Source organism: Dermochelys coriacea, chromosome 24 (assembly GCF_009764565.3).
Source record: "Dermochelys coriacea isolate rDerCor1 chromosome 24, rDerCor1.pri.v4, whole genome shotgun sequence".
Lineage (NCBI taxonomy): Eukaryota > Metazoa > Chordata > Testudines > Dermochelyidae > Dermochelys > Dermochelys coriacea.
The window spans coordinates 9,600,904-9,626,828 of record NC_050091.1 but is presented as its reverse complement, the minus strand read 5'-3'; the positions used below and the strand labels follow the sequence as shown (position 1 = coordinate 9,626,828).

General features: G+C 52.2%; 1 protein-coding gene across 2 annotated transcripts; it reads right to left on the bottom strand.

The window, feature by feature from the left end:
- Positions 1–251: 251 nt before the first annotated feature.
- KCNJ9 (potassium inwardly rectifying channel subfamily J member 9) lies at positions 252–23,618 on the bottom strand. 2 transcript variants are annotated; one of them, XM_038383526.1, is made up of 4 exons: positions 23,487–23,618; positions 13,741–14,719; positions 1,291–1,587; positions 252–937 (listed from the first exon to the last, which is right to left on the bottom strand). In XM_038383526.1, the coding sequence occupies exons 2-4, from the start codon at positions 14,672–14,674 to the stop codon at positions 879–881; spliced, it is 1,290 nt and encodes a 429-aa protein (XP_038239454.1). In that variant the 5' UTR covers positions 14,675–14,719; positions 23,487–23,618; the 3' UTR covers positions 252–878. The 2 variants fall into 2 exon arrangements, with proteins under 2 accessions (XP_038239454.1, XP_043357668.1); XM_043501733.1 differs by lacking the exon at positions 23,487–23,618 and adding an exon at positions 22,999–23,117.
- Between the last annotated feature and the right edge of the window lie 2,307 nt (positions 23,619–25,925).

Below are 25,925 nucleotides of genomic sequence, written 5' to 3'. Positions count from 1 at the left end.
GGCAGAGCTGGCTTCTATTCCTGGCCTTAGGTGAATTGTTTCCCCACCTGCCCTTTGTCTTGTCTATTGTGAACTCTTGTGGGACTGCCTGTCATTAGGTGTGTATGTGTGTAGCACCTTGCACCATGGGTACCTGAGCTCAGGAGTGGTCCTCCAGCACTGCTGTAATATAGCAGATAACGGCGCAACTCTGATTTACACCAGTTGAGGATCTGGCCCAAAGCCTTGGAAGGCAGAGGGGAGATGGCATGTCCATTTCAAAACCTTTTTTATTAAAAGAAAGCAAGAGAGACAGCAAGCTTGGGAGCTTTGGGGTGCTAGTGTGTCTGAGTGCGGGGGAGGACAGGGCACTGGGGACGTTCTGCAGATCACCCGACATCATGCTGCCCGTAACTGGTCCTGGTCTTTGCTGCAATTCTCCCTCATTTCCTTTTTATCCTTCTACCCCTCCCGTCCATGAGTTTAATCTTTGCATAAATCCCTCAACCTACTGAGTTACCCATCACAAAGCCATGTTGACCACAGAGCTTGTCCTCATGGGTCCTTCTCCAGCTCATCTACCTATGTATTCAACTTCTTGACATTGCCCATCTATCTCTCCAGCTATGCAGATACACCAGTGCATAGCCCCCGTCCATCCACCCCACGGTCCATGCACCCAGTCCCTTGCTCCTCTGTACACTTATCGAGCTGCTCCACACTCTTCTGCTTGCATAGTCATCTTTCTGCAAGGCTGTTCTTCCAACGCTTCATACCATGCACTCCTCTTCTGTTGTCCCGTTCACTCATCCATCTTGTTCTTTGCTCCATCCTTCCATCCCACCTGTTTGTTCCAAAATGACACACCATCCCATGCGTCTATACAGTTGATGTCACTGCTATAAAAACCCTCCTCCTGCTCCTTCGCGGAGCGGGCCTCGTTCATTTATCTGTACAGCTATAAAATAGACATATGTGTATAAAGATCTGATTTATTACCTGCATATTCACCCCTCGCACACCACTCCATCACATCTGCAGAGTCACGACCACTACCCATTTTACCCTGTTTTATAGACCCAAATAACTGGGTACATCCATCCATTTGTCTCCCCATTCACTCTTCTCTCTACCTCCTTCGCCAGCTATCGCTCCTTCTTCATCCCTCCTTCCCAAAACCTGTTGCTTCATGAGTCTCCTTCCTCTCATCCTTCTACCATCCCCCAATCTTCCATTCTGCGCCTGAACACTTTGTCCTTGACTGGCTCCGTCTCCCCACCGCTGAACCATCCCACTACACCTTGGACTCACTCTCCGAATTGGCCAGGCTGCCGTTCCTCTCCTTATCCGCTGCTTCTTTCTCTGTCCCTTCCTCCACCTTCTCGTCCAGCCGGCTGGAGATGGACCAGTAGAGGTGGGCGTCCATGCGGGCCGTGGCCTCGGCCAGTTCCTTGGCGCTGCAGCTGGGCGTGGGCACCTCAAAGGTCTGGTGAAAGCTGTTGTAGTCCACCTCGTAAAAGCCATCCTCCAAGCTCAGCACTGACATGAAGCGATGTCCCCACAGCACCTCGTCCATCAGGTAGGAGCTCCGGGCCTGGCAGGTCATCCCTAGGGAAACAAGTGCAGCACTCATAAGGCAATAAGGCCCAATTAGGAGGGCACTTGACTAGGATACAGGAAACGAGGCTTCTATTCCCACCTCTGAGCTGCTGGACAACCTTGGGCAAGGCACTTCCCCTCTCTGTGCCTCAATTTCTCCTACTAATCAGTGTCCATTTAGACTGTGAGGGTATGTCTACACTGCAACTAGACACCTATGACTGGCCCATGCCAGCCGACTCTGGCTGCAGGGCTGTTTCATTGCAGTGTAAACATTCAGGCCCTGGGACAGTGTGAACATCTACACTGCAATGAAACAGCGCCACAGCCTGAGCCCAAGTAAGGGTTCCTGTTGATCATTAGCTTTCCTTAGGGCTAATGCTTTTCCTTAGCTTTTGACCACAGTGACATCATGTGACAGTGAGTTCCACAGGCTAATTGTGCGTTGCTTGGAAAAACATCACCAGTTTCAGTTCTGTTCCCTTGGAGTTGCACTGGGTGACATAGGGGACCAGCAGAGGTCAAGACATCCTTGGAGAACACCTGTTGGCTGCTGGACCAAGAGATAATCCTGGGACAAACACTGGCCAGGAGGTGGGAAGTGCCCCCATTGCTGTTTACAACTGGTTTAGTTAGCACATGTTGAGTGGCACGTAGTGAACTCTGGCTTTGTCTTCACGGCAGTAAAGGGAGAGTTTTCCCATTGCTGTAGCTCTCTTGCTGGGAAATCAGGCTGGAGTCAAGACTCTGGAGTTTTTGCCATAGCTGAAGGAGGTCCCACCTGGCTGGGGGAGCCTATAATGTTGACCCTACCTAGCTATATTGAAGTAAAAGCTACAGAGCCTTGTCTCCACTAGGGTTTCACAGTGAGAGAGCTAATTACGTATGTCAGTATGTTCGTTATCTTGCTGAAAGAATACGCCAGTTTTGGCAGTGAAGACATGGAGTTGATCTGGAATAGTTAATCTATTTTAAATTTGCACTTGACCTTATTCTGGGTTAATTTTCATGGGCAGACTGTAACATGATCAGTGGACTGGGAATCAGAGGGCCCATGATCCTTGAAGGGGCTATTATTGAGGGGACACTAGGGGAACAGGGCACTGGTGGAGTTTGGCTGAAAGCTCCAAACTCAGCCACATGGATACAGCAGTATATAGGATTTAATACATTTCCACATGTTCACGAGCCTGCATCCAGCTTCACTCATTGCTAATGAAACACAGATAAACTCTCAGGCCTGGGTTAGCCAGTTTTTGTCTTGGTATAAAGATGTTGGTTGGGGTGTGTGTGATTTTTTTACCCCTATAGTTATGCTGGTACAACACAGTTAGGCTGTGGCTACATTAGAAGCGCTGTACTGGTATATTTTTCAGAGTAGCAGCCGTGTTAGTCTGTATTCGCAAAAAGAAAAGGAGTACTTGTGGCACCTTAGAGACTAACAAATTTATTAGAGCATAAGCTTTCGTGTGAGCTGTAGCTCATGAAAGCTTATGCTCTAATAAATTTGTTAGTCTCTAAGGTGCCACAAGTACTCCTTTTCTTTGTACTGGTATAGAAACACCAGTATATTACACACACAACTCGCTTCTGGTGTGGAGGTAACTGTATCGCCAAGAACAAGCTACAGCAGTAAAAGTTCAGTTTTGCTGGTCTAGCGGCTGCAGACTTCTGCCGGCACAGCTTTGCCGGTTAGGGATCTAGTGCTGGCAGAAGTCTGTGGTGGAGCAGTCTGATTGCTCAGAGCTCCAGTATGAAACTGGAGAAAAGCCTGTTGAGAGTCTTTGGGTTAAGTTTAGAGGTGAGAGCAACAAGGGTGATGTCGTGGTGGGCGTCTGCTATAGGCCACCGGATCAGAAGGATGAGGTAGACGGGGCTTTCTTTGGACAACTAACAGAAGTTTCCAGATCACAGGCCCTGGTTCTCATAGGGGACTTCAATCATCCTGACATCTGCTGGGAGAGCAATAAAGCGGTGCACAGACAATCCAGGAAGTTTTTGGAGAGTGTTGTGGACAACTTCCTGGTGCAAGTACTGGAGGAACCAACTAGCGCCTCTTGACCTGCTGCTCACAAACAGGGAAGAATTGGTAGGGGAAGTAGAAGTGGGTGGCAACCTGGGCAGCAGTGACCATGAGATGGTCGAGTTCAGGATCCTGACAAAAGGAAGAAAGGAGAGCAGCAGAATACGGAAACTGGACTTCAGAAAAGCAGACTTTGACTCCCTCAGGGAACTGATGGACAGGGTCCCCTGGGAGGCTAATATGAGGGGGAAAGGAGTCCAGGAGAGTGGGCTGTATTTTAAAGAAGCCTTATTGAGGGCGCAGGAACAAACCATCCCAATGTGCAGAAAGAATAAAAAATATGGCAGGCGACCAGCTTGGCTTAACAGAGAAATCTTCGGTGAGTTTAAGAACAAAAAGGAAGCTTACAAGAAGTGGAAACTTGGACAGATGACTAGGGAGGAGTATAAAAATATTGCTTGAGCATGCAGGGGTATAATCAGGAAGGCCAAAGCACAACTGGAGTTGCCGCTAGCAAGGGATGTGAAGGGTAAGAAGAAGGATTTCTACAGGTATGTTAACAAGAAGAAGAAGGTCAGGGAAAGTGTGGGCCCCTTACTGAATGGGGGAGGCAACCTAGTGACAGATGATGTGGAAAAAGCTGAAGTACTCAATGCTTTTTTTGCCTCGGTCTTCACAGCTCCCAGATTGCTGCACGGGGCAACACAGTATGGAAAGGAGGTGAGCAGCCCTCAGTGGTGAAAGAACAGGTTAAGGATTATTTAGAAAAGCTGGACGTGCACAAGTCCATGGATCCAGATCTAATGCATCCAAGGGTGCTGAGGGAGTTGGCAGATGTGATTGCAGAGCCATTGGCCATTATCTTTGAAAACTTGTTGTGATCAGGGGAGGTTCCGGACGATTGGAAAAGGCAAATATAGTGTCCATCTTTAAAACAGGGAACAAGGAGAATCCGGGGAACTATAGACCGGTCAGCCTCACCTCAGTCCCTAGAAAAGTCATGGAGCAGATCCTCCAGGAATCCATTTTGAAGCACTTGGAGGAGAGGAAGGTGATCAGGAACAATCAACATAGATTCACCAAGGGCAAGTCATGCCTGACTAACCTGATTGCCTTCTATGATGAGATAACTGGCCCTGTGGATATGGGGAAAATGGTGGACGTGATATACCTTGACTTTAGCAAAGCTTTTGATACTGTCTCCCACAGTATTCTTGCCAGCAAGTTAAAAAAGTATGGATTGGATGAATGAACTATAAGGTGGATAGAAAGCTGGCTAGATCATCAGGCTCAACGGGTAGTGATCAACAGCTTGATGTCTAGTTGGCAGCTGGTATCAAGTGGAATGCCCCATGGGGTCTGTCCTGGTGCTGGTTTTGTTCAACATCTTCATTAATGATCTGGATGATAAGAAGGATTGCACCCTCAGCAAATTCACAGATGACACTAAACTGGGGAGAGAGGTAGATATGCTGGAGGGTAGGGATAGGGTCCAGTGTGACCTAGACAAATTGGAGGATTGGGCCAAAAGAAATCTGATGAGCTTCAACAAGGACAAGTGCAGAGTACTGCACTTATGATGGAAGAATCCCATACACTACTACAGGCTGGGGACCAACTGGCTAAGCTGCAGTTCTGCAGAAAAGGACCTGGGGATTAAAGTGGACGAGAAGCTCGATATGAGTCAGCAGTGTGCCCTTGTTGCCAAGAAGGCTAGTGGCATCTTGAGCTGTATTAGTAGGAGCATTGCCAGTAGATCGAGGGAAACGATTATTCCCCTCTATTCGGCACTGGTGAGTCCACATCTGGAGTATTGTGTCTAGTTTTGGGCCCCCCACTACAGAACGGATGTGGACAAATTGGAGAAGTCCAGCGGAGGGCAACAAAAATGATTAGGGGGCAGGGGCAGATGGCTTATGAGGAGAGGCTGAGGGAACTGGGGTTATTTAGTCTCCAGAAGAAAAGAGTGAGGCGGGATTTGATAGCAGCCTTCAACTACCTGAAGGGGGGTTCCAAAGAGGATGGAGCTCGGCTGTTCTCAGAGGTGGCAGATGACAGAACAAGAAGCAGTGGTCTCAAGTTACAATGGGGGAGGTTTAGGTTGGATATTAGGAAAAACTATTTCACGAGGAGGGTGGTGAAGCACTGGAATGGGTTACCGAAGGAGGTGGTGGAATCGCCATCCTTAGAGGTTTTAAGGCCCGGTTTGACAAAGCCCTGGCTGGGCTGATTTAGTTGGGGATTAGTCCTGCTTTGAGCAGGGGGTTGGACTAGATGACCTCCTGAGGTCTCTTCCAACCGTAATCTTCTATGATTCTATGACCTGGACTTAGAGTGGTATAAAGGTGCGTTATGATCTAAAGATGAAAAGTACTATATAAAAGCTAGGTATTAATTATTTTACCAGCATAGCATTTTCACCTACTCATGTGGGAATAGCTTCACCAGGATAAGCACATTTATATCAATATAATGTGCCCACCCTCAAGGGATTGGGCTCCTATCTGCATTTTAGGCACCTAAATGCCTTTAAAAGTCCAATCCCTAGATACAGCAATGATGTAGGTGGGATAAGAAGTAGAATAGAATAGAATAGAATAGAACCCAAACTGCGAGGCCCAGCTGTGTATCAGCTCAACTCCCATAGCAGGACTTAGGCTGCCTGGTTCTAGGACTCACCACAAACATCTGTGTCCTGGAATGAGCACTCGGAGAGAGTCCAGACCAGCCTCTGCAAATGTGTTAATTATCTTGAGTTAATTGACAATCAATTTACTTGAGCTATAACCTCTTCTGTAGCAGGATTTGCCTCCAGGGGAAAAAGCTAAGGGGTGAATTTAAATGGGTATAACTTTCATATGGACATTTATCTCAGTATAAGCAGGGTCTTTTTCAGTTTAGTTTATGTCATTTGGGAAGGAGATTAAAGATAAACCAAGCAACAACCACTCTTGTACTGGAGTACTGCATGGCCACTTGGCGAGGTACACCGGTATAACTCGAGGGGTTTTTAACTGTCCAGGTCCAATGATAGTGATATGACTGATAACGCTTTCCTGTGTAGACAAGCCCCCAGAGTGTTTGTGGAGAACCTGGGACTGGCTTTGGGTTTGTAATAAACCCTTTGGGAGGAGAGAAAAGATCTGTAGAATCATAGATTCTAAGCCCAGAAGGGACTAGTTTGGCCTGCTGTATAACTCAGGCTATAGAACTTCGCTGGATTAATTCCTAGTTGAACTAGATTTCACAGTAGCAGCTGTGTTAGTCTGTATTCTCAAAAAGAAAAGGAGTACTTGTGGTACCTTAGAGACTAACAAATTTATTTGAGCATAAGTGAGCTGTAGCTCACGAAAGCTTATGCTCAAATAAATTTGTTAGTCTCTAAGGTGCCACAAGTACTCCTTTTCTTTTAGTTGAACTAGAGTAAATCTATTACAAAAATATCGTCTTGATTTAGAAATTGCCAGTGATGGAGAATCCCCCACAGCACTTGGCACATTGTTCCAATGGGTAATTACCCTCACTGCTAAATATGTGCGCCTAATCTCCTGTCTGAATTTATCTAGCTTCAGCTTCCAGCCATTACATCTTGTTATACCTTTGTCTGCTGGATTGAAGAGCCGATTATCAAATGTTTATTCCTCATGTAGGTACTTATAGACAGTGATCAAGTCACCCCTTAGCATTTCCTTTGTTAAGACTAATAGATTGAGCTCCTAGAGCCTATGACCACAAGCCTATGACCTCAATCATCCTCTTGGCTCTTCTCTGAACCCTCTCCAATATATCAACATCCTTCTTGAATTGTGGGCAGCAGAGGTGATAGAATGGAAAGAGAAGTAGTGAAAGAAAAGAGAAACAACAAGTGGGTAATAGTGAAAGAGTCTGAAAGGAGAATGGGAGAAAGATAGTGAAAGAGTGAGAGAAAGTGAAATTGATCAAAAGGAGCGAAAAATAAGTGAGAGAAGAGAAAGTAAACGAGAGGGTGATAGTGAAAGAGGAGAATGGGGAGGGGGCTGTTTGGAACTGGAGGTTATGTTACAGTGTGCACAACATGTACTCAGCTAGTTGGCATGGCCTGGCGCTGCCATCCATTCCTCTTACACTTGCATTCATTCCAGCCATTCAGAGGGATTAGCCTTGTATAATCACGATCAATCAAAGCATTAAGCTTCAGCCTGGATAAAAGATACATGGATCCTAATTAATGCTGAAATCCCTGGGAGAGGGAGCCTGGTCCACCCTCTCAGAGGTCAGAGCGCAGGCTCCATCGGGTTGCACAGAAGAGCTTGATGGGGCCCAGACAAGGTGTAAGCAGGTGAAATTCCCATTGTGCTAGTGCCCCGATATGGGGCGGGGTTGGGAGGGAGTATGTGGAAAGAAAAGATTATCAGCTTCCAAAATTAGGGCCAGAGAATCAGTGACACAATCAGTGCACATGACAGCAGGTAACCATGGTTTATGGGCTTCATGCCCATCCTGCTGGGGCACTGCCAGTACCATCCAATCCCAGGAACAACCCCCTGCCTCGCCCCCCCTACACTGGTTGCAGGGCACATAGGGAGAGGGCATCATAGCTCATCATGGAGCATCAGTGAAGTACCAGTGCCACCTACAGGTGCAAATGTGCCATACACCCCTTTGTTTACAGCTCGCTTCTGTAACCATGTCCCCAGCCTAGCTGGTGTTTCCAATACACCTGTCACCATGGTATCTGGGACCTCTTATATTTGGAGCAGAGGCTGCCCTTTGCCTGATGACACTGCCCACTGGGAAGGGTCAAAATACAGGCTGCTGGTTTGCTTTCAAAGGGCAGATCAGAGCCTGGCCAGAGAGACAGATAATCCCTGGCAATGTAGTGTTCAGAAAGGATCCAGCTGCCGTGTGTCTGACTGCTCTTCCCCCCTCAGGTGATAACCATTAGCAATAATAACTGCGTGCCCAGCTGCTGAATCATGTGCCCACATGTGAAATTCAAATCCTGTACATATGCAATAGTCACTTCACCCACCAGCAAAATGCAACCACCTCTGAGGCAGGGGCATCATTTCAGAAACATTCAAGGGTGGGGCCATGTTGTGTGTCAACGTATGGAACATGATATGTGATTATATTGTATCTGGCAAAGTCAGGGTGGGGAGTGAAAGAGATAATGGAATATACAGACCTATGAAAAGTTGGCGGGGGGGAACCAAGTTTAGGGAAGCAACTGTCCCCGCGCTCCACAGCAAATAACACTCTTACTCTGGGGCAGGAGCGGCTGTTTAATGGCTGCAGAATGATGCCATTCGACAGTCATGATCATCTGCATGGGCATACACAGCTGCTTTCATCTGGCTGGATCCCACCAGAGTGTACCAGTTTCATCGTGCCCTCATGTCAGAGGGCACAGAGGCAGCATATTCCATAGGATGGAGCAGAGACCTGGGACTCTGAAGATCTGGGTTCTGCTCCTAGCTCTATACTGTGTGACCTTGCACAAGCCCCTTTCCTGCTATGTGCCTCAGTTTCCCCATCTGTAAATGGGGGGTAATGATGCAACCTGTTTTGAGCAGAAACTTCAGGGACAATTTTGTAGGATCGTTATGATGATGGTGCTGTGATGTCACTGTAACATCCAAGACTGGCCCCCTGGTCCGCTACGTGCTGTACGTCTACCTACCAAGAGGCAGTCCCTGCTGTGAAGACACTGCAAATAGACAAGAGAGACACAGGACAGGAGGGGACTGAGAGGCACATGCCTGCGCCAGGTCACATGCCATAGCTCGGGTCTCCTGATTCCCAGGGCAGGGAAGTGGCCTAACCACTCACCCACACCGCTTCTCTCACAGCCTACCGCCTTTGTTCCATAAGAGTCCTGCTGCAGCTGTAGCCTTGCCAGAAGGATCACAGGGCTGGAGAAGTCGGGGGCTGATCCCCGAGTCAATCCTCCTACGAGGGAGGCACGTAGCTCTCCCCCAGGGGATGCATCTGCTATTGACCTGCTCCTACCCTCGCTCAGAGCCAGGCAACAGGCAGAATACTCCAGTGGTGACATGGCCCTGGGTTGCCGTGGTGACGAACGTTGCACTTAAAGGCAGGGTTACATAACTCCCCGTGACGGGGCGAGGAAAAGGTTTAAAAATAAAAGCTGCTGTTCCCGTGTCCAGGAGCAAGGGACAAGGGAGAGAGAAGGGACAGGAAGGCCACGAGCCCTGGGAAGATGGGGCCCTGGGGAGAATTTTTTCAGCAAATCCCCAGGAGGCAGGATCCTGTCCTTAATCCCTCTGTGCTGCCCAGAGCACGGCAGCCAGGCTGGGCTGCTGCTGAGGCCATTGTGTCGTCTCCCCTCATAGCCAAAGTGCCACTGGAAACTTTCCACAGCACACCTGGGATTTGACCCTGTAAGAATGAGACCTAGGGCACTTCTCTAGCGCTTCTCCTCTGTAGCTTTCAGAGCAGCTCAGGCTCCTTATCCCCCTTTCGCAGCTGGGCAAACTGAGGCAGAGGGGTGACGTGAGCTGCCCAAAGTCACCCAGCCAGCCAGTGACAGAGGCTGAGAGCGTTCCCAGGTTTCCTGAGTCGCTGTCCAGTGCTCTGTCCGCTAGAACAACACTGCCGGCCATCTTGGCTGTTTCCATCAGTGCTTAGATGGCTGGGCCATGGTCTCTCGGTTAGAGTTTAGAGACCTGGATTCTACTCCTACTGATTCACTGTGTCGCTTTGGGCAAATGTCTTCCCCTCACTGTGCCTCAGTTTCCACACCAGTATCCTGGTGAGACTATTACCTCACTGTGTCAGCCTTGTCTAGTCAGACTGTGAGCATTTCCAGACAGGGACTGTATCCAGTGCTTAATTTGTAATGAAAGAAGTCCCAGGGCTCAAGCAATTAGGTGCGGGGGCTCAAGCAATTTTTTTTACTTTTATAACTGACATGGGAAGCCCGGAGGTGCCGGGGCTCTGAACTGCCAAGCCTAGAGGTGCCGGAGCTCAGCCCTGGTACAAATTAAGCACTGACTGTGTCTCATTATGCGTCTGTGAAGCACCCTCCACAATAGGACCCTGATCTTGGTTAGAGTTTGTGCAGTGTCAAACCCAAAGTGGCCCCAATCTCAGTCGGGGTCTGGGCTGCACCTGGCACAATGGGCCCCTGATCTCAGTGGGGCTCTATGCCACACTTGGCACAATGGGGACCCTGATCTCAGCTGGGGTCTGTGCAATTCCTGGGGCAATGGGAGCCCTGATTTAGTTGGGTCTCTGCAGTGCCCAGCCCAATTCGGGGGGTCCTGAGCTCAGACAGGGTCTGGGTAGTGCCCAGCACAATGGAGCCCTGACTTCCTTTGGTGCCTCTATGTGCCACTGCAATACAAATCACAATTGGCTACCTACTTCATAGCAGTTCTGTGAGGGTTAACAAACGTCTGAAAAGTGCTTTGAACATACAACTCCCATATTGAAATGTAAAGCCCAGCAGCTCTCAAACTATGTTCTGGGAAGGCCTCGTGATCTGTGTGCAGATGGCTGGGCACAAGGTGCTGGCTGCTGTAACACTTGCTCCGGATGCTAGATTGCGCCAACAGACAGCTAGAATAAAACCTGTGCCCGCTCTGTATCTCTCCCAGAACGCCACGTCTCTGAGATTCACAAAAGGAGTGCCCAGGCAGGGGCTGCTGTCACTATGGACCTGCAAAAGGAAAGGTTGCGACACTGCCCGGCTATCTGCCACTGCTTATCTGGCCCCTTCATGGCAGACCCTGAGTGCCTCACAAACCTCAATGAATGTAGCCTCACATCACCCATGGGGGGCAGCATTACTAGCCCGGCTTTAAAGGGTAATGTGGTCTAGTGAATAAAGCACTGACCTGGCGCTCAGGAGACCTGGGTTTTTGTCCCATCTCTGCCACTGACCTGCTGCATGACCTTGGGCAAGTCATTTCCACTCTTGGTGCCTTGGGTTCTTTGCCTGTCTTGCCTAAACCAGGAACTGTTTGGGAGCAGGGACTGCCTCTCTCTATGTGTCTGTGCAGTATCCAGCATGATGGTGCCATGATCTTAGTGGGGCTTCTAGGCACTACCCTACTATAAATTATAATCATCACAGTGTGACAGATGGGGAATCTGAAGTGCAGAAAGATCAGGGCTTACATTTTTGAAAGGGAGAAGTGATCTGGAGGGGGAGGGGGCTGAATTCCTGACAGGAGCTGGATTTTCAGTTGCGGGGGTGGGGGGGTGGTCAGCACTCAAAGCCATTAGTCACAGCTGAAAACTAAGACCCATGTGTCTTTAAGGGTCACGCAGGGAGTCTGTGGTAGCCCCAGAAATTGAATCCTGATCCCCCGAGCCCCTGTCTAGTGCCTTAACCACACAGCCACTGCCACACAAAGAGCCCTCTTCACTACAGAGCACATCCTGTTTGATTAAATCGATCAGCAGCCAATGGAACTGGTGCGTAACAACGAAGAGAACAGCTAGCTAGCACTGCAGCACAGAAGTGCCCGCTTCAGAGCAAGCCTCCAGCACCCCGAGCAGCACAGATTTCATTTACACAAAGGCTCCGGGTCATTAACAGGGAATAAATGACGCATTCCCGCCACCAGCTTCTGTCAATGGCGTGATGGTTTATTGCCTGTGCTTGACATGAAGCTTCAGAATAAAGGAGAATTGTTTTTAACCTCTTCAGAGTAATGGTGATTCATTCCCTATTGATTGAATAAAACAGGAATTGCTGTTTATTTAATGATCTTCTCTTAGGGTTCCTATTTCTTCCAGCTGCCCTTTTTTTTTCTTTTTCGTTTTAATTAACTAACTCAAATACACCCAATATATTATTATTTGGATAAAGGCAGTATCCAAACCATAACCAAGATCAGGACCCCATAACCAAGATCAAACTGAGAGTGGGGCCCCATTGTGCCAGGCGCTGCACACAGTCCTTCCCCGAGATCAGTGCCCCATTGTTCCAGGCATTGCACAGACACAGAGGGATAGACAGTCCCTGCCTGAAAGAACTCACAGTGTAAATTCCCATTTTACAGCTGGGGAACCTGATGCCCAGTGAGAGAACATGACCAACCCAAAAATCACAGGGAGTAAGTGGCAGAGCCAGAACTGAACCCAGATCACATAGCTCTGAGCCAGTGCCTTGTACCCATGATCTGCGTAAGCATTTTACCACTACCTTCATGGGTTATCAGAGAGTTTTGTACCAGTGGCCTGGATCCCACTTTTAGTACTGCAGCACAGACCTCTCTTAACCTCTTGAGCTATCGGAATAATTCCATTAGCTGTCAGGAGTAGTAGGTTGCTGTCCTTTAAGTGACTCTGTTGCTGCCATTGCTATATGGATGAGATGTGACCAGGAATGAGGCAGGATGTGAGCTCCAGGAGAGATCAGGAGTGAGGCTGACAGAGATGGCAGAGCATCAGACAACCACAGGCTTCTTTGGAGTTGGATTGCAAAGAGGCAACATATGTGGGGAGGAAACCAGACGGCATGGGGAGGAATGTAATAGGCTGGCACACTCCCTGCTGTGGATCCAGCTGGGGAATGGCAAGTGAGCTTTCTCAACTCACTGAGGCTAGGAGGCACTGCGCACCCAGATACAAGACAAGTAGGAGCAGGCTGTCTGGGGAGGGAGCACCTAGCTGTGGGCTGAGCAGTCCTGAGGTAGAATCCCACGTGAGCCCAGCCTGGGAAAAAGTCTTGAGCTGGATTCCTATTGGGAAAAAAGGACACACCCAGCCCCTGTAAGTGATGTGTTCTGACCCAGTGCAGCTGCTCAGGGGTGCAAGTGGAGTAGCCACATGGTCACCTCCCAGGTTAAATGCTGCCCAAAACCTGGTTTGGATCCAGCCTGGGCCTAGGAAGAATTCACTCTGAACCTTGTCCTTAAACTGGGCTGGGAAAGTGTGAACCTAGGATAGGCTCAAAACCTGGACTGGAGTTAGTGTGAGACTAGAACGGTCTCAGTCTAAATATGGTCCCAAAACTGAACAAGAACAAAAGAGTCTGGATTAGGCCCAAATCTGGACTAAATCCAGAGCAAGACCGGGGCAGATTCAAGGTAAACCCTGTCCCCAAACCAGCATTAGCCTAGGTTAGGCCCAAAGCCCATCCTGGTCCAGTATGACCCTGGGGGACCCCAGGCAAAACATCTTACCTGTGGCCTCCACCATCCCTTCCAAAATGACGACAATCTCAAACTCGTCCTTCGCCAGCTGCTCCCTGGAGACCTCCCAGAAGGGGCTGTGCTCATTGATCTCGTGGCTGATGATGAGGGGCGAGACCAGGAAGAGACGGTCGTCGCCCGTCTCGAAGCCCACGTTGATGTCCGTCTGGTTGAGGGGGATAAACTCCCCCTCCTGGGTCTGCTTGGACTTGATCAGTTTGGCCCGGATGGAGGCCTCCACAATGTGGGAGCTGCGCAGGTCCCCAACCCGGAACATGAGGCACAGGCGGTCGTCGCGCAGCGAGACCACGGCATGGGAGGAGAAGACGAGGGTCTCAGCCCGCTTGTTGGGCTGGGAGATCTTGACGAACATGCAGCCCACCATGAATGCATTGACCATGGAGCCCAGGATGGCCTGCAGCAACAAGAGGATGATGCCTTCAGGACACTTGTCTGTAATAACCCGGTGACCATAGCCAATGGTGGTCTCCGTCTCGATGGAGAAGAGGAAGGCCGAGACGAACCCATTGAGGTTGTTGACACATGGCGTCCAGGTGTGGTCCTCCAGGTGGTCCAGGTCGCCCCGGCAATAGGCAATGAACCACCAGATGAGGCCAAAGAAGAGCCAGGTGATGGCGTAGGCCAGGGTGAAGACCAACAAGCTGAAGCGCCACTTGAGGTCCACCAGGGTGGTGAAGATGTCCGTGAGGTAGCGGTAGGTCTCCCGCACGTTGCCGTGCTGCACGTTGCACTTGCCGCCCTTCTCCACGTACCGCTGGCGCCTTTTCTTCTTCTCGGCCTTCTCCCGCTCGTTATCCCTGCGGAGCCGCACTGAGGCCTTGGACGGGCGGGAGCAGAGTGGGGGCTTTGCCTCACTTACCGGAGTCTCGGGGATGGTGGAGAAGCCAGAGTTCTCCTTCGCCATCTTAACACCCTGGAGGCTAGCTGCCCCGGCCAAGCTCCTTAGAGTCTGAGGGAGCAAGCAGGACACTGGGGATAAACAGATGCGCCCCCCACTTTCCCAGTAAGGACACTTAACTCTTATAGCGCCAGGGACCTACAGACCCACCTCCAGTGCTCCCTCTACCCCCCACTATGGTGTCCCAGCTCTTCAATCAACTCTTGATTATGTCCCTGGTGACCCCTAACTCCCCTTACTCCCCAAGCTTTCCCTCAACTCCTGATTGCTCCCCTGGTGCCCCCCAACTTCCCTGAACCCCAGACCCAACCCTGACTACCCCCCAGCAGCTCCCCAACTCCCCTCAACCCCCCAGACCCAACCCCAACTCCTGATTGCTCTCCTGGATGTTCCCCAACTCTCCTCAACCAAATCCAACCCCAACTCCTGACTGCCACCCCAATGACCCTCAACTCCCCTCAACCCTGTCCCCCCCGAACCCAACCCCAACTCCAGACTTCCCTCCTGCAAACCCCAACTCCTCCCAACCCCCTCAGGCTTACCCCCCAACTCCTGATTGCCTTCCTGGTGCCCCCTGACTCCCCTCAACCCCAGACCTACCCCTAGCCCCTGATTGCCCCCAGTGACTCCAACTCTGCATAACCACCCTTCCAGGTCCACCCCCAATTCCTGATTATCTCCAAGGTGCCCCCCACTCCCCATAGCCCCCTAAACCCTTCCCAACTTCTGATCTTGCCTTCTAGCCCCCACTCAAAATACAGCCCCTCAGAGCCCCAACCTGGCTCCCGCTCCTCTTCCATGGACCTGGCTTCCTCCCAGCTCCCTTCCCTGAGCTGCCCCCGCACTTGCCCTGTGCCACCCCGCCTGGGCTATGGGCTGCCAGCATGGGTCAGTGGTGAGGGCCCCAGGCTCTGCCACTGATTGCCTGCCTGGCCTTGGGCAAAGTCTGTGTGCCTCAGTTTCCCCCTCCCTCTGTGCAATGGAGGGTGATAGCACTCATCCTGCTGCTCAGGGCACTCTGGAGTAGAGAGAGGAATGAGTAGAGCAGAAACATTTAGGGATAATTTAGTTGGGGATTGGTCCTGCTTTGAGCAGGGTGTTGGACTAGATGACCTCCTGAGATCCCTTCCAACCCTGATATTCTATGATTAGCAGAGCCTTGATGAAGGAAAGAAGCCAGTGGCAGACCCCACTGCCCATGGCTGAGCTGGCTAACATACTTGGGAGCTCACCAGGGGGTAGCCGGCACTGCAGCAGAATTGGCATTGTTCAGCACACAGACTAGCAGAGGGTGGGTTCCATCCTAGGATCCTCTAGCGCTGTCTGGGTTTCTGCACAGCAGAGGTACAAGTCATTTACCCAGTTACCCCCTCGCTTCTGCAGGGCTGGGGCAAGGCTGATCTCCTCTTGGACTGGGGGAGAGCATCTCCAGGGCCCCTGGAGTCCTGCTTCCTGGAGCACCCTCTGCAGAGCTCAGACGAGGGGGGTCATTTATCACAGTAGCTTCTGTGATGTGGATACAGATCAAAATACAACTCTGATGTAAAGAGGCTCCAGTGCATGGCGCCTCCCACCACTGAGCTCTGGGGACTGAACTGAGACTTACAAACTCATTGCATTGAGCCCATGGAGCAGCCGTGAGGCGCAGCTGACTGACCTGCAGAAAATCAACCAAACAGCATCCACAGCAAACAGTGAATGGGAGCGTTCACAAGCGGTATGGCCTTGAGTCTCCCCGGCCCTGCATACTGATGAGCTGATGATGTTTTACATACAGTTTGCACAGGTGTAATAATAACACCTAATTCTTACATAGTGCTTTTCTCCAGTAGTCTCAAGGCACTTTAAAGAAGAGGTCAGTATCATTATCCTCATTTTACAGGTGGGGAAACTAAGTCACAGGGAGGCCAAGTGGCTTGCCCAAGATTACTGAGCAAGCCAGTGACAGAGCTAGGAATAAAGCAAATATCTTCCGAGTGTCCGCCTAGAGCTCTGTCCATTAGCCACACTGGATGCAAGGGAGGGGAGAATTAAGACCTTTCTGTTTTAGTAACTGCAAATGTCAGGAACCCAGTGGTGAGGTTTGGGCCCCTCTGAACGGCTGTTTAGCAACCCCCACAATTGCTCCCTGAACACACTGATTTCCCCATGTTGCTACACAGCATCCCTCCCCCGTGCCTTCCCCCTGCTGTCTGCAGCACAATGTCCCCTCTCACTGCACTGAGATCAGCAGGGGCTCAGAGGGGAGGGTGACCCCTACTGTATCACCAGCACCAATTCCTGCAGTTCCTGAGTTTTCCCAGCAGTCTCCCCTCCACACAGTGACAAGGCTGCTTAGCTGGAGAACTAACAAGGCTACAACTGGAGGGATCTTTGCACGGTCTTGTAAGCCTCACTGAATGAGCATCTTCATATGCGTTAATGGAGGAAGCTGAAGACTGGGAGGGACCTGGGCAAAGCCCAAGTAGCTGGGCTACACAGGTGAGGGGGTTGTCAGCTGCACATCCAGGTCCAGAGCCCTCCCATCCCACTCCCACCCCAATCACAGCTCAGGCACCCTCCCCGTCTCTCCACCTGGCTGAGTGCCTCATTGGAGAGATGAGCTGCGGCTGGACTCCCTTCAACCCCCAGGGAGCTGAGAGCAGCAGTGGGAGGGTGTAGGGAGAAGGGAGGATGACAACCTCTCTGCAGGGAGGGAGGCCTGGAGATCTCAGCCCTGTGACAAGGACACAGGCAACTCCATTGCAAGCACCGCTAGGCTGCATGGTTGGAGTAAGCCATGGTCACAAACAGCCAGGGGCCACTAGCTGGATGTGAGTCTGTCCTCCCAGCCCCCCCTCTCCTCAGCGTGAGCTCAGGGGTGCTCCTCGCTGGCCATCCTCTGGAGAAGGGGCTTCCCTCAGGAGAGGTGCATGCTGAGATGCACCCCCACTTCCCTCCCTGCTAACATCTCCCACATGACTGGAGCCAATTCAGCCTTGCCTGTACCCAGAGCTCACACCTAGAGCCACCTTGCCCCACTCCTCATTGTAAGCCTGGCTCAGCACCCCCATCTGCACTGAAACAAACAATAGGAGCTAGGGTTAGAACCCTGGCTCCTCATCTCCAAAAGCCCAGGCCTCCACTGCTTGAGCTAATGGAGGGCTCCCTGAGTCACCAGCAGCAGCAGTAGTAGAGCCTTTATCCTTTTGGGGTCAGCGATGAGGGAAGCTGCTGCCTCACTGATGGCGACTGGGCTCAAGGCTGCAGCTTACTGCTCTGTGCAGAGGCGGCTGCTCAGATGGACTCAGATGGACTCAGAGCCAGCTGCAGCTTTGGCCCAGATCCCAACCCCTTTCTATTTTCGGTCAATTCCCACTTGGCCTTGATGCCCCCTCTCCTTGCCCTAGAGAGGTCGCTCCATCTCAGCATGAACCTCATGCCATTTCCAACCACCTTTCCAGGCCAAAGTCCTCGGAGACAGAAGTGAACCCAATCCTCAAACTGCCTGGGGGTCACCACTGCGGGGCAAAGTCTCCCCTCCCTCTCTGAGCTGCAGGGTGCAGCAAGAGCCCACCGTGCAGAGGGGCAGGACAGGGGGACTTACAGGCAGGGCCTTTGCAGGTAGTGGGACACCTGTCTAGTCTCCAAGTCCCCTGCAGGGGGAGAGCTGCCACCGTGCAGGCTACAAAAGCTACTAGAGCTGGGGGACTCGCTCCTCCACTCCCATCCAGGGCTCCATGGAATACCCCACCAGCCACCCTCCAGGTCCCCACTCTCTGGTGTGATGCAGTGATCCAGCTGCACCTCCCAGTCTCTTCTGATGACAGTGAAGTACAGACCCATAAGCCTCACTGGAGGGCCATAAGCTCCTCTGCCCCCTGCAGAGCATCCTGACCTCTAGCATTCGATACATGGCTCCCCCAGGTCCAGTCTGGGACCGTGCCCCAGTGCACCAGGCAAAGCAGTGGCAAGTTAGTGATGGGGGGCTGTGAAGGAGCAAATGTCAATCAAATCCTCCAGACTCGGGAGCTGGGGAATCTTTATACACTTGTGACAACAAAGAACTCATATCGCTGGCTAGAGCTGGGGAATACTGCGAGTGCCTCATGGTACTGACCCCCAGCACCCGGGCTATTCCTGTCCTGACCCCCCATTCCTGCTCGGCTGATGCTCCAAAATCCAGGTTTGCAGAACCCATGCTGTTCCCGTCTTGGGTTCCCGCCAACAGCTTTGCTGGTGCCCCTCAATCCCAACTCAAAGCCGCACTCCTGCAATCTTAACCCTAAGCTCCACATACACAGAGCTCTGCCGGTCCCCCTCAATCCTGAGCCCTGGCCCCCTCACTATGCCTGTCCTGGGCTCTCCATCCACACATCTCAATGCTGACCTCTGCCCAGACACATGATTCACAGCAGCACCCCCTGCTGGAAGGGGAAAGGGGATGACCACGGGTTGCCCGGCGCGCTCTGTGGTGCAGTGAACTCAGCTGCGGGACACGGCATCATTCCACGTTCATTCCACGCTTTTCATAACGTGGAGAGTCCAGCTGTGGAAGCTTGGCCTGGGCCCTTGGTAATAAATATTGACTTTGCATATGAAGATAATGTGTCTGGTTGTACTTCTTATGCTACAAAAGCACCCAGGCACCATGCCACTGCCTCAGCATTTGTCCCCCCGCACATTACTTCTCACCCTCGGTTAGTCCTTGGGAGGCGCCTGCCACTGGGCTTTCCCAGTATTGATTACATGCAACCAATTCCATTGCAAAAAACCCACACTGTGGCTGCTTCTGGCCCAGCCTAAAAAATACCTGGTAGCATTTCTAAAGCAGCTCCAGTCCTGACAAAGCCAGCAGAACTTTGCAAAGTGCAGCTTCCATTAGACACACACACACCGAGAGTTGGTTTAGACACACTGAGTATCAGCTAGAACAATTTGCCCAACAGTGACATGCAGCCACCTTTGGGGAGTGCCGCGGAAGCTGCAAAACAGGGCACAGCAACGCTGCCTGAAAGCTGGATATCTGGCAGGAAAAAGTTGAGGGGTAACTTCTCCAACTGAAACTTGGATGTGGTGGGGCAGCAAAGAAGAGTCTGAGCAGGAAAGCTATCTGCAAAGCCCTGGAGCAACGAGATCTTTTAGGGAGTGCCCCTGTGAGGTGCTGAGACCTGCAATTCCCACAGAGGTCAGCACCCCATAGTGTCAGGGTCTGTGTCCCTCATCCAATAGATGGTGCCTCCAGCAGTGAGGCAGCCCAGAGCACTGTGCTGGGCCCTGCTCCTAGCTCGGATACTCCCCGGATCTTGGCCTCGGGCAGGTATGTCAGGGCCAGAGTCAGGTCTCATATGCTGCCACTCACAACCACTCTGTGCCTCAGTTTCCCCCACTGATAAAATATTCAACCCTGTGCTAAATGCAGTAGAATTGGTTACCACTAGGGTGCACACACACATACACTGACATTCAAACACACACACAATCATAGACACATCATACATACCACACAAAACCAAAACACATACATATGAGCAAAACATACACAATCAAAAATATACAGACACATACAAAGAAAGATAAAATGCGCACACACACAATAAACACACACACACAGCACTCAAGCATGCACATACTCAAACAACAGCACAAACAAACATACACACACACAAACATACCCAAACACACACACCCTTACTTTTGAGCATTAATTTTTTAGCACAAACATTCTGTCACTATTTTCACAGACTTCCATCGGAAAAGGCTCAGCATCCCGAAATCTCACAAAATAAAGAACTCAACCAATTTGGGCCTCATGAAATGTGCTGGTGACTGATCTCACATCCATCCCCGTGACTCATGCCCCCCAACCCAGCTCTAGCCCATGATGGAGCTTTCCCTAGGTATGTCTGAGGTTTGCTGTGTTGTATCAATATTATTCAACCCCATGTGTCTTTTTCTGGGGGTTGACGGCTGCGAAGCAGCGTCTGCCAGAGATGTAACTGGCAATTTTACCCACAGTGGGCTCTGAACCAATGATGGGAGGGATGATAAGATCTTACCATACATTTGAGTAGCAAAACCCTTCTCTGTACTGTACATAGAGGCAGTACAGGACCCAGCCCTATGGGAGGGGTATGAGACAGCTGCCAGTGCAGGGAAATTGACAATTTGGCCACAGAGAAAAACGTAAGTCCTTGAGTAAGGACCCTCCGTATTCGTCCTTGGGGGGATTAGAACCAGGACCTTTAGCTGTAATGGGGAGGGGGAATTTCAAAAGCACATGGCACTGAGCTTCATGCTGCTCTCTCGGCAGTCAGTGGGAGTTTTACTATTCATTTTATGGAGCAGAGCTGGGTCACCACTGGGCACTTCTGAAAATGCCACCCCAGCTTCATTGCTCCTTATCATTTGAGCTAAAGGAGCAACTCCACCACCTAGTAGCAGTCACAGGCTAGTTACTGGGGAGATGCAGAGCAACAGTCTGGTGAATTTCACTTGCTCCAGATTAGTGCCCTGGTAATCAGGATGCCTGGGTTCTATTCCTGATTCTGTCATTGACTCCCCCTGTGACGTCTTCCCCTCTCTGGTGTTTTAGTTCCACCGCCCTTCCTGGGATGTTGTAGCAGCCCACAATTTGAGAGTGACAGACAGGGAGCACTCAGGGTTAGGTCTGTGAAGCATGTGCTGGCATTATTAATAATAAGGCTGAGCAGCAGACAGAAGTGGGGGTGCTGATGGCCTACTGGAAAAGGCCCTTTGTGGCATGCCTGGGATTAGTGTTTATCTAGCTAGGAAAGAAGGCAGGATGAGTCAACCCTAGCAGGGGGACTCAGAGCTACAAATCCAGGCCCCAATCCTGCAGTGGGATCCAGGCTCCAGTGCAGAGCCCCACTGGGAGAGAGGTGTCCTCCCCAGACCTGACTGCCAGAGCATAGCCCGCTGCTAGCCTACAAAGCCAGGAGATGCCATCCCACCCTTTGACCTCAGGGAGTTGGGGGACTTTTTCTGCCCAGTATAGGCTCAGTTGACTTATAAGGAGCAAAGTCTCCTGGGTAATTAAAGAAAAATGGCAGAGCTGCCAGCTGGGGATTCAAAGTGCAACAATTTGTTATGAAGGAAAGTCCAGCACAGAAAGGAGATGATCCGAGGCGCTCGGCATGCCTGGTGCTGGGGGCTCTGTGTGGGAGCTGAGCCTTGGAAAACCTGACCCCATAGGGTTACCCCACAGTCTCTCTGTGAATTTCAAGGAGCGTTGGACCAGGACCTACATTTCAGGGAGTCATTATTCCTAATTACCCGTTAGAAAGCAGTCATGTGGGCATAGGGCCACGACTGGGATGTTGATGATCTCTGCTGTGTGCAGCCAGCAGAGATTAGAGCAGCTCCCAGGCTGCTCCAAATCACTGGAGCAAGGGACCAGCTGTGCCAGGACCAGGGAGGGCAGAGAGGAGCTTTACCCCATCCCTGCTCACACCCAACCTGAAGCCTGGGCACTTTCCTTCCTCTGCTTGGCCCCAGGAGCTCTCCGCTGCATCATCAGAGTGGGACCTGAAACAGCATATCCCACTGCTGTGTCCTGGGCCTATGTGGGGCAGAGAGCCCCCACCCCCACTGCCTGCCCATGGAGCACTCAGCAAAGGCCATGCATCTCACCCTCAAGCTCCCAATCTTAGGTACATAGCTGGCCCTGTCATCCTAGTATCTGGGCACCTCACAATTTCTAATGTATTTAGACTCAACTTCCCCCCCACCCCTACCCCCCGCAGCAAGACATGGCCATCATCCCCATTTCACAGCTGGAAAACTGAGGCACAGAGACTTACCCAAGGTCACACAGGGAGTCTGTGACAGAGTGGGGACCTAAACCCAGGATGCCCGCAGGCCAGGCTAGCACCCTCACTGCTGGGCCCTCCCTCCCTTCGACAAGCCAGGGGCTCTCAGAAAAGCCCTGCTCAGGCTCCTGCAGGCTGATCCAGCTGCAGCTTCCACCAGAGGGACTCTGGCCCCATCCAAAGGGACCCCACCCATCCAGCTGGGAGTGATGCAAAGCCATAGCTCCAGGCTGCCCCCGCGGCTCTCCCCTCCCCCAGATGTGTCCTTGGGCGCCCGCTGCCTAACGGAGTGGAGGGGACGGGATTTTGCCTGGTGCTTCTGCCAGTCCCACTTCCTAGCCCTGAGCGCCCTCCTGGATCCTCTCCCTGAGCCTCCACAAGGGGGGGAGGGATAAATTCAGCCTATCCTTGCCCCCGCCCCCCCGAATGGCTTCCAAAGTTGGGCTCCGGATCACAGCGTCCCCAGATCTCAGGGGCGGGGACTGGGGGGAGCTGACCCTCCATTGCCCCGTCACTTACCAGCACGGTGGGAACAAAACGCCACCGGATCCGAGTTCCCGCCCCCCACGCCCCGGTGTAAACGGCAGCGACCGGATCCGGAGTCCGGGTGGGCCCACTCGCTGGGTGACCCTTGAAGTCAGGGCGAGTCAGGACCGGGGGAAGGGGGCGGGCAGCGCGTTTGAGAAATGAACCCGCCCACCCCATTGGTTTCCCTTCAGACCCTCCCCCCGGGACCCCACTCCCCAGGGCCCGGTGCAAACATCCCCCCTCCCGCAGGGCTGCCCCCCACCCCGCCCCGCGAAGTGTGAGCACCCCTGGGGCCGGGGGCGGGGGGAGCCGCCATGGAGCCCGGGGGACCCCAGCTCCAGCAGCGCCCGAGGAAGCCCGGCTGCAGCGAGCCGCGGGCGAAGGGCCCCAGGGCGGGATCGGGCCCCCCCTCCCCGGCCAATGCCCGCCCCGGCAGGCGGCGCACGGAGCTGTCCGGCTCCCCGGTGCTGATCCCTTACCGCGGCCGGGCGCCCGCAGCCCGCCCATGGTCCGCGGCGCGGCCAACCCGGGAGCGCCCGGGAGCCGGCAGCCACCGCAGCCGGAGCTGTGCGTGTGTCTGGCTGTGCGTGTCTGTGTGTCTGTGTCCTCCCCTTCCCAGGCACCCCCGCTTCCCGGCCGTTGCCACGGCAACCGCGCCGGACCTCCCTGGGCTGGGCTGGGCTGCCGAGTGATCCGCTCCCCCCGGCCCGGCCCGGGATCTCGGGCCCGCTGGGGTCCCCCCCAGCCCCGGATCCCCGCAGCGCCCCGCTCCCGCGCACGGCGCCGAGCCGAGCCTGGAGCCGCCCGGCCCCGGGCAGAGCCGCGTGCGAGCCCGGAGAACGTTCCACAGCCACGGAGCCATAGACCGACAGACTGGCCGTGTGTCCCCATACCCCTGCTCCTCCTCCATCCAACCACCCAGCCATCTATCCCCATACACCTTCTCCCTCCAGACACCTCCTTCCTTCCATCCCTCCAGACACCTCCATCCATCCACCTCTTCCCTCCCTCCCTCCCTCCATTTATACCCATACACCTCCGTCCATCCATCCGTACATCTTCTCCATCCATCCGTCCATCCATCCATCCCCATACACCTCTGTCCATCCATCCATACACCTCCTCCATTCATCCATCTATCCCCATACACCTTCTCCATTCCCTCCAGACACCTCCATCCATACACCTCATCCATCCATCCATTCATCCATCCATCCATACCCACACACCTTCTCCATCTCTCCCTCCCTCCCTCCCTCCAGTCACCTCCATCCATCCACCTCATCCATTCATCCATCCTTCTTTACCCATACACCTCCATCCGTCCATCCATCCATCCCTCCAGAGACCTCCATCCATCCATCCACCCCTCCAGACACCTCCATCTATCCACTTCTTCCATCCATCCATCCAGCAAGCCAGCCAGCCAGCCATACCCATACACCTCCTCCATCCATCCATCTGTCCCCATACACCTTCTCCATCCATCCATCCCCTCCCACCAAGGCCCTGTGCTGACTCTGCCTCTTCCTGACCCAGCTCCTCCTCCTCCCGTGTGCGCTTCCAACTACCACCCACCACCAAACAGCTGACCAGGACCAGCTGCAGAACAGCTGATCGGTGGGGGCCTGTGGAACAGCTGATCGGGGGACCAATGAACAGCTCATGGGCGGGTGGCTGGTGGGTGTTGAGCATCCGCCATTTTTTCCATGGGTGCTCCAGCCCCAGAGCACCCACTAAGTCTGCACCTATACATCCATCCATCCACATACATCTCCTCCTCTATCCATCCATCCACTCATCTTCATATACCTTGTCATCTATCCATCAATCTATCGATCTGTCCCCATACACCTCCTCTATCCATCCATCCATGTATCTGTCCCCATACACTGCTTCCATCCATTCATCTATCTATCCCCATATACCTCCTCTATCCATCCATCCATGTATCTGTCCCCATACACTGCTTCCATCCATTCATCTATCTATCCCCATATACCTCCTCTATCCATCCATCCATGTATCTGTCCCCATACACTGCTTCCATCCATTCATCTATCTATCCCCATATACCTCCTCTATCCATCCATCCATGCTTCATTGATCTATCTATCCCTATACACCCTATCTCTCTCTCTCTCACTCTCTCTTAGTCCATTTCTCCCTCTATCAATCTCTCCAGCATCTTTCTATCACCTTCCATATATCCATAATTTCTCTCCTTATATGCCTCCATCCATCAAAATTTTCAGTGTCAATCTCCCAAGTTCCTATGTGTCTCTTTCTACAAAGTCAAGTGTATGAAAAGTGTTTCTAAAAAAGATCTTCAGTATCTCCAGTTCCAGTTTCACAGTCTCTCAGTTTCTCTGTGTCTCTGCCTGTCTTTCTACACACAGACAAAGACACACACACCTCCCCGTAGTTCCACTATTTACAAAGCTTTCTCTCCTCTCTATACCCAGTGCATTATCCACACCCTCCTACAGGACCAGTGACTATTTATAGAATTCTCCCTTTGCTGCTCTCTTCATACAGCATTTGATACACAGCTTCCCCTCCAGCAGCAACCGCATATAGAGACGAAGGGAAAATGCTACAGGCTCAGCCTTTTGGGGTCTTTCCAGGGAAGGCTGGGCAGATGTTGGCCTCAGCTGGGGGGAGGGTTAGAGATTTGCTCCCAAGGTGAGGACAGTGTGATTTGAGGGGTTGGCAAGGGGCGGGCTCTCCCACTGAACCAGCAGTTTGCAAAGCACATGTGGATTTGGGGGAGCGGGTCAGGAGCTGAGTTATCTGCCAGCATAGGCCGAGGGGTCTCTTTCCTTCCACCTAGTGAGAGGAGATGGGTGCATTTCATGGTCATCGGCAATAGCATCTTCCTTCTGGCCTGGTTTCTATAAATATCTCCTCAGTGCCAG

Bases quoted from the DNA above. Each gene is read 5' to 3' on its own strand.
- KCNJ9 (XM_038383526.1), bottom strand. From the start codon at position 14,674: ATGGCGAAGGAGAACTCTGGCTTCTCCACCATCCCCGAGACTCCGGTA. The intron at 1,588-13,740 runs GTAAGATGTTTT...TTGTTTCCCTAG, and splicing joins AGGGATGGTGGAGGCCACAG to GGATGACCTGCCAGGCCCGG. The intron at 938-1,290 runs GTGAGTCCAAGG...TCTATTTTATAG, and splicing joins CAGCCTGGCCAATTCGGAGA to CTGTACAGATAAATGAACGA.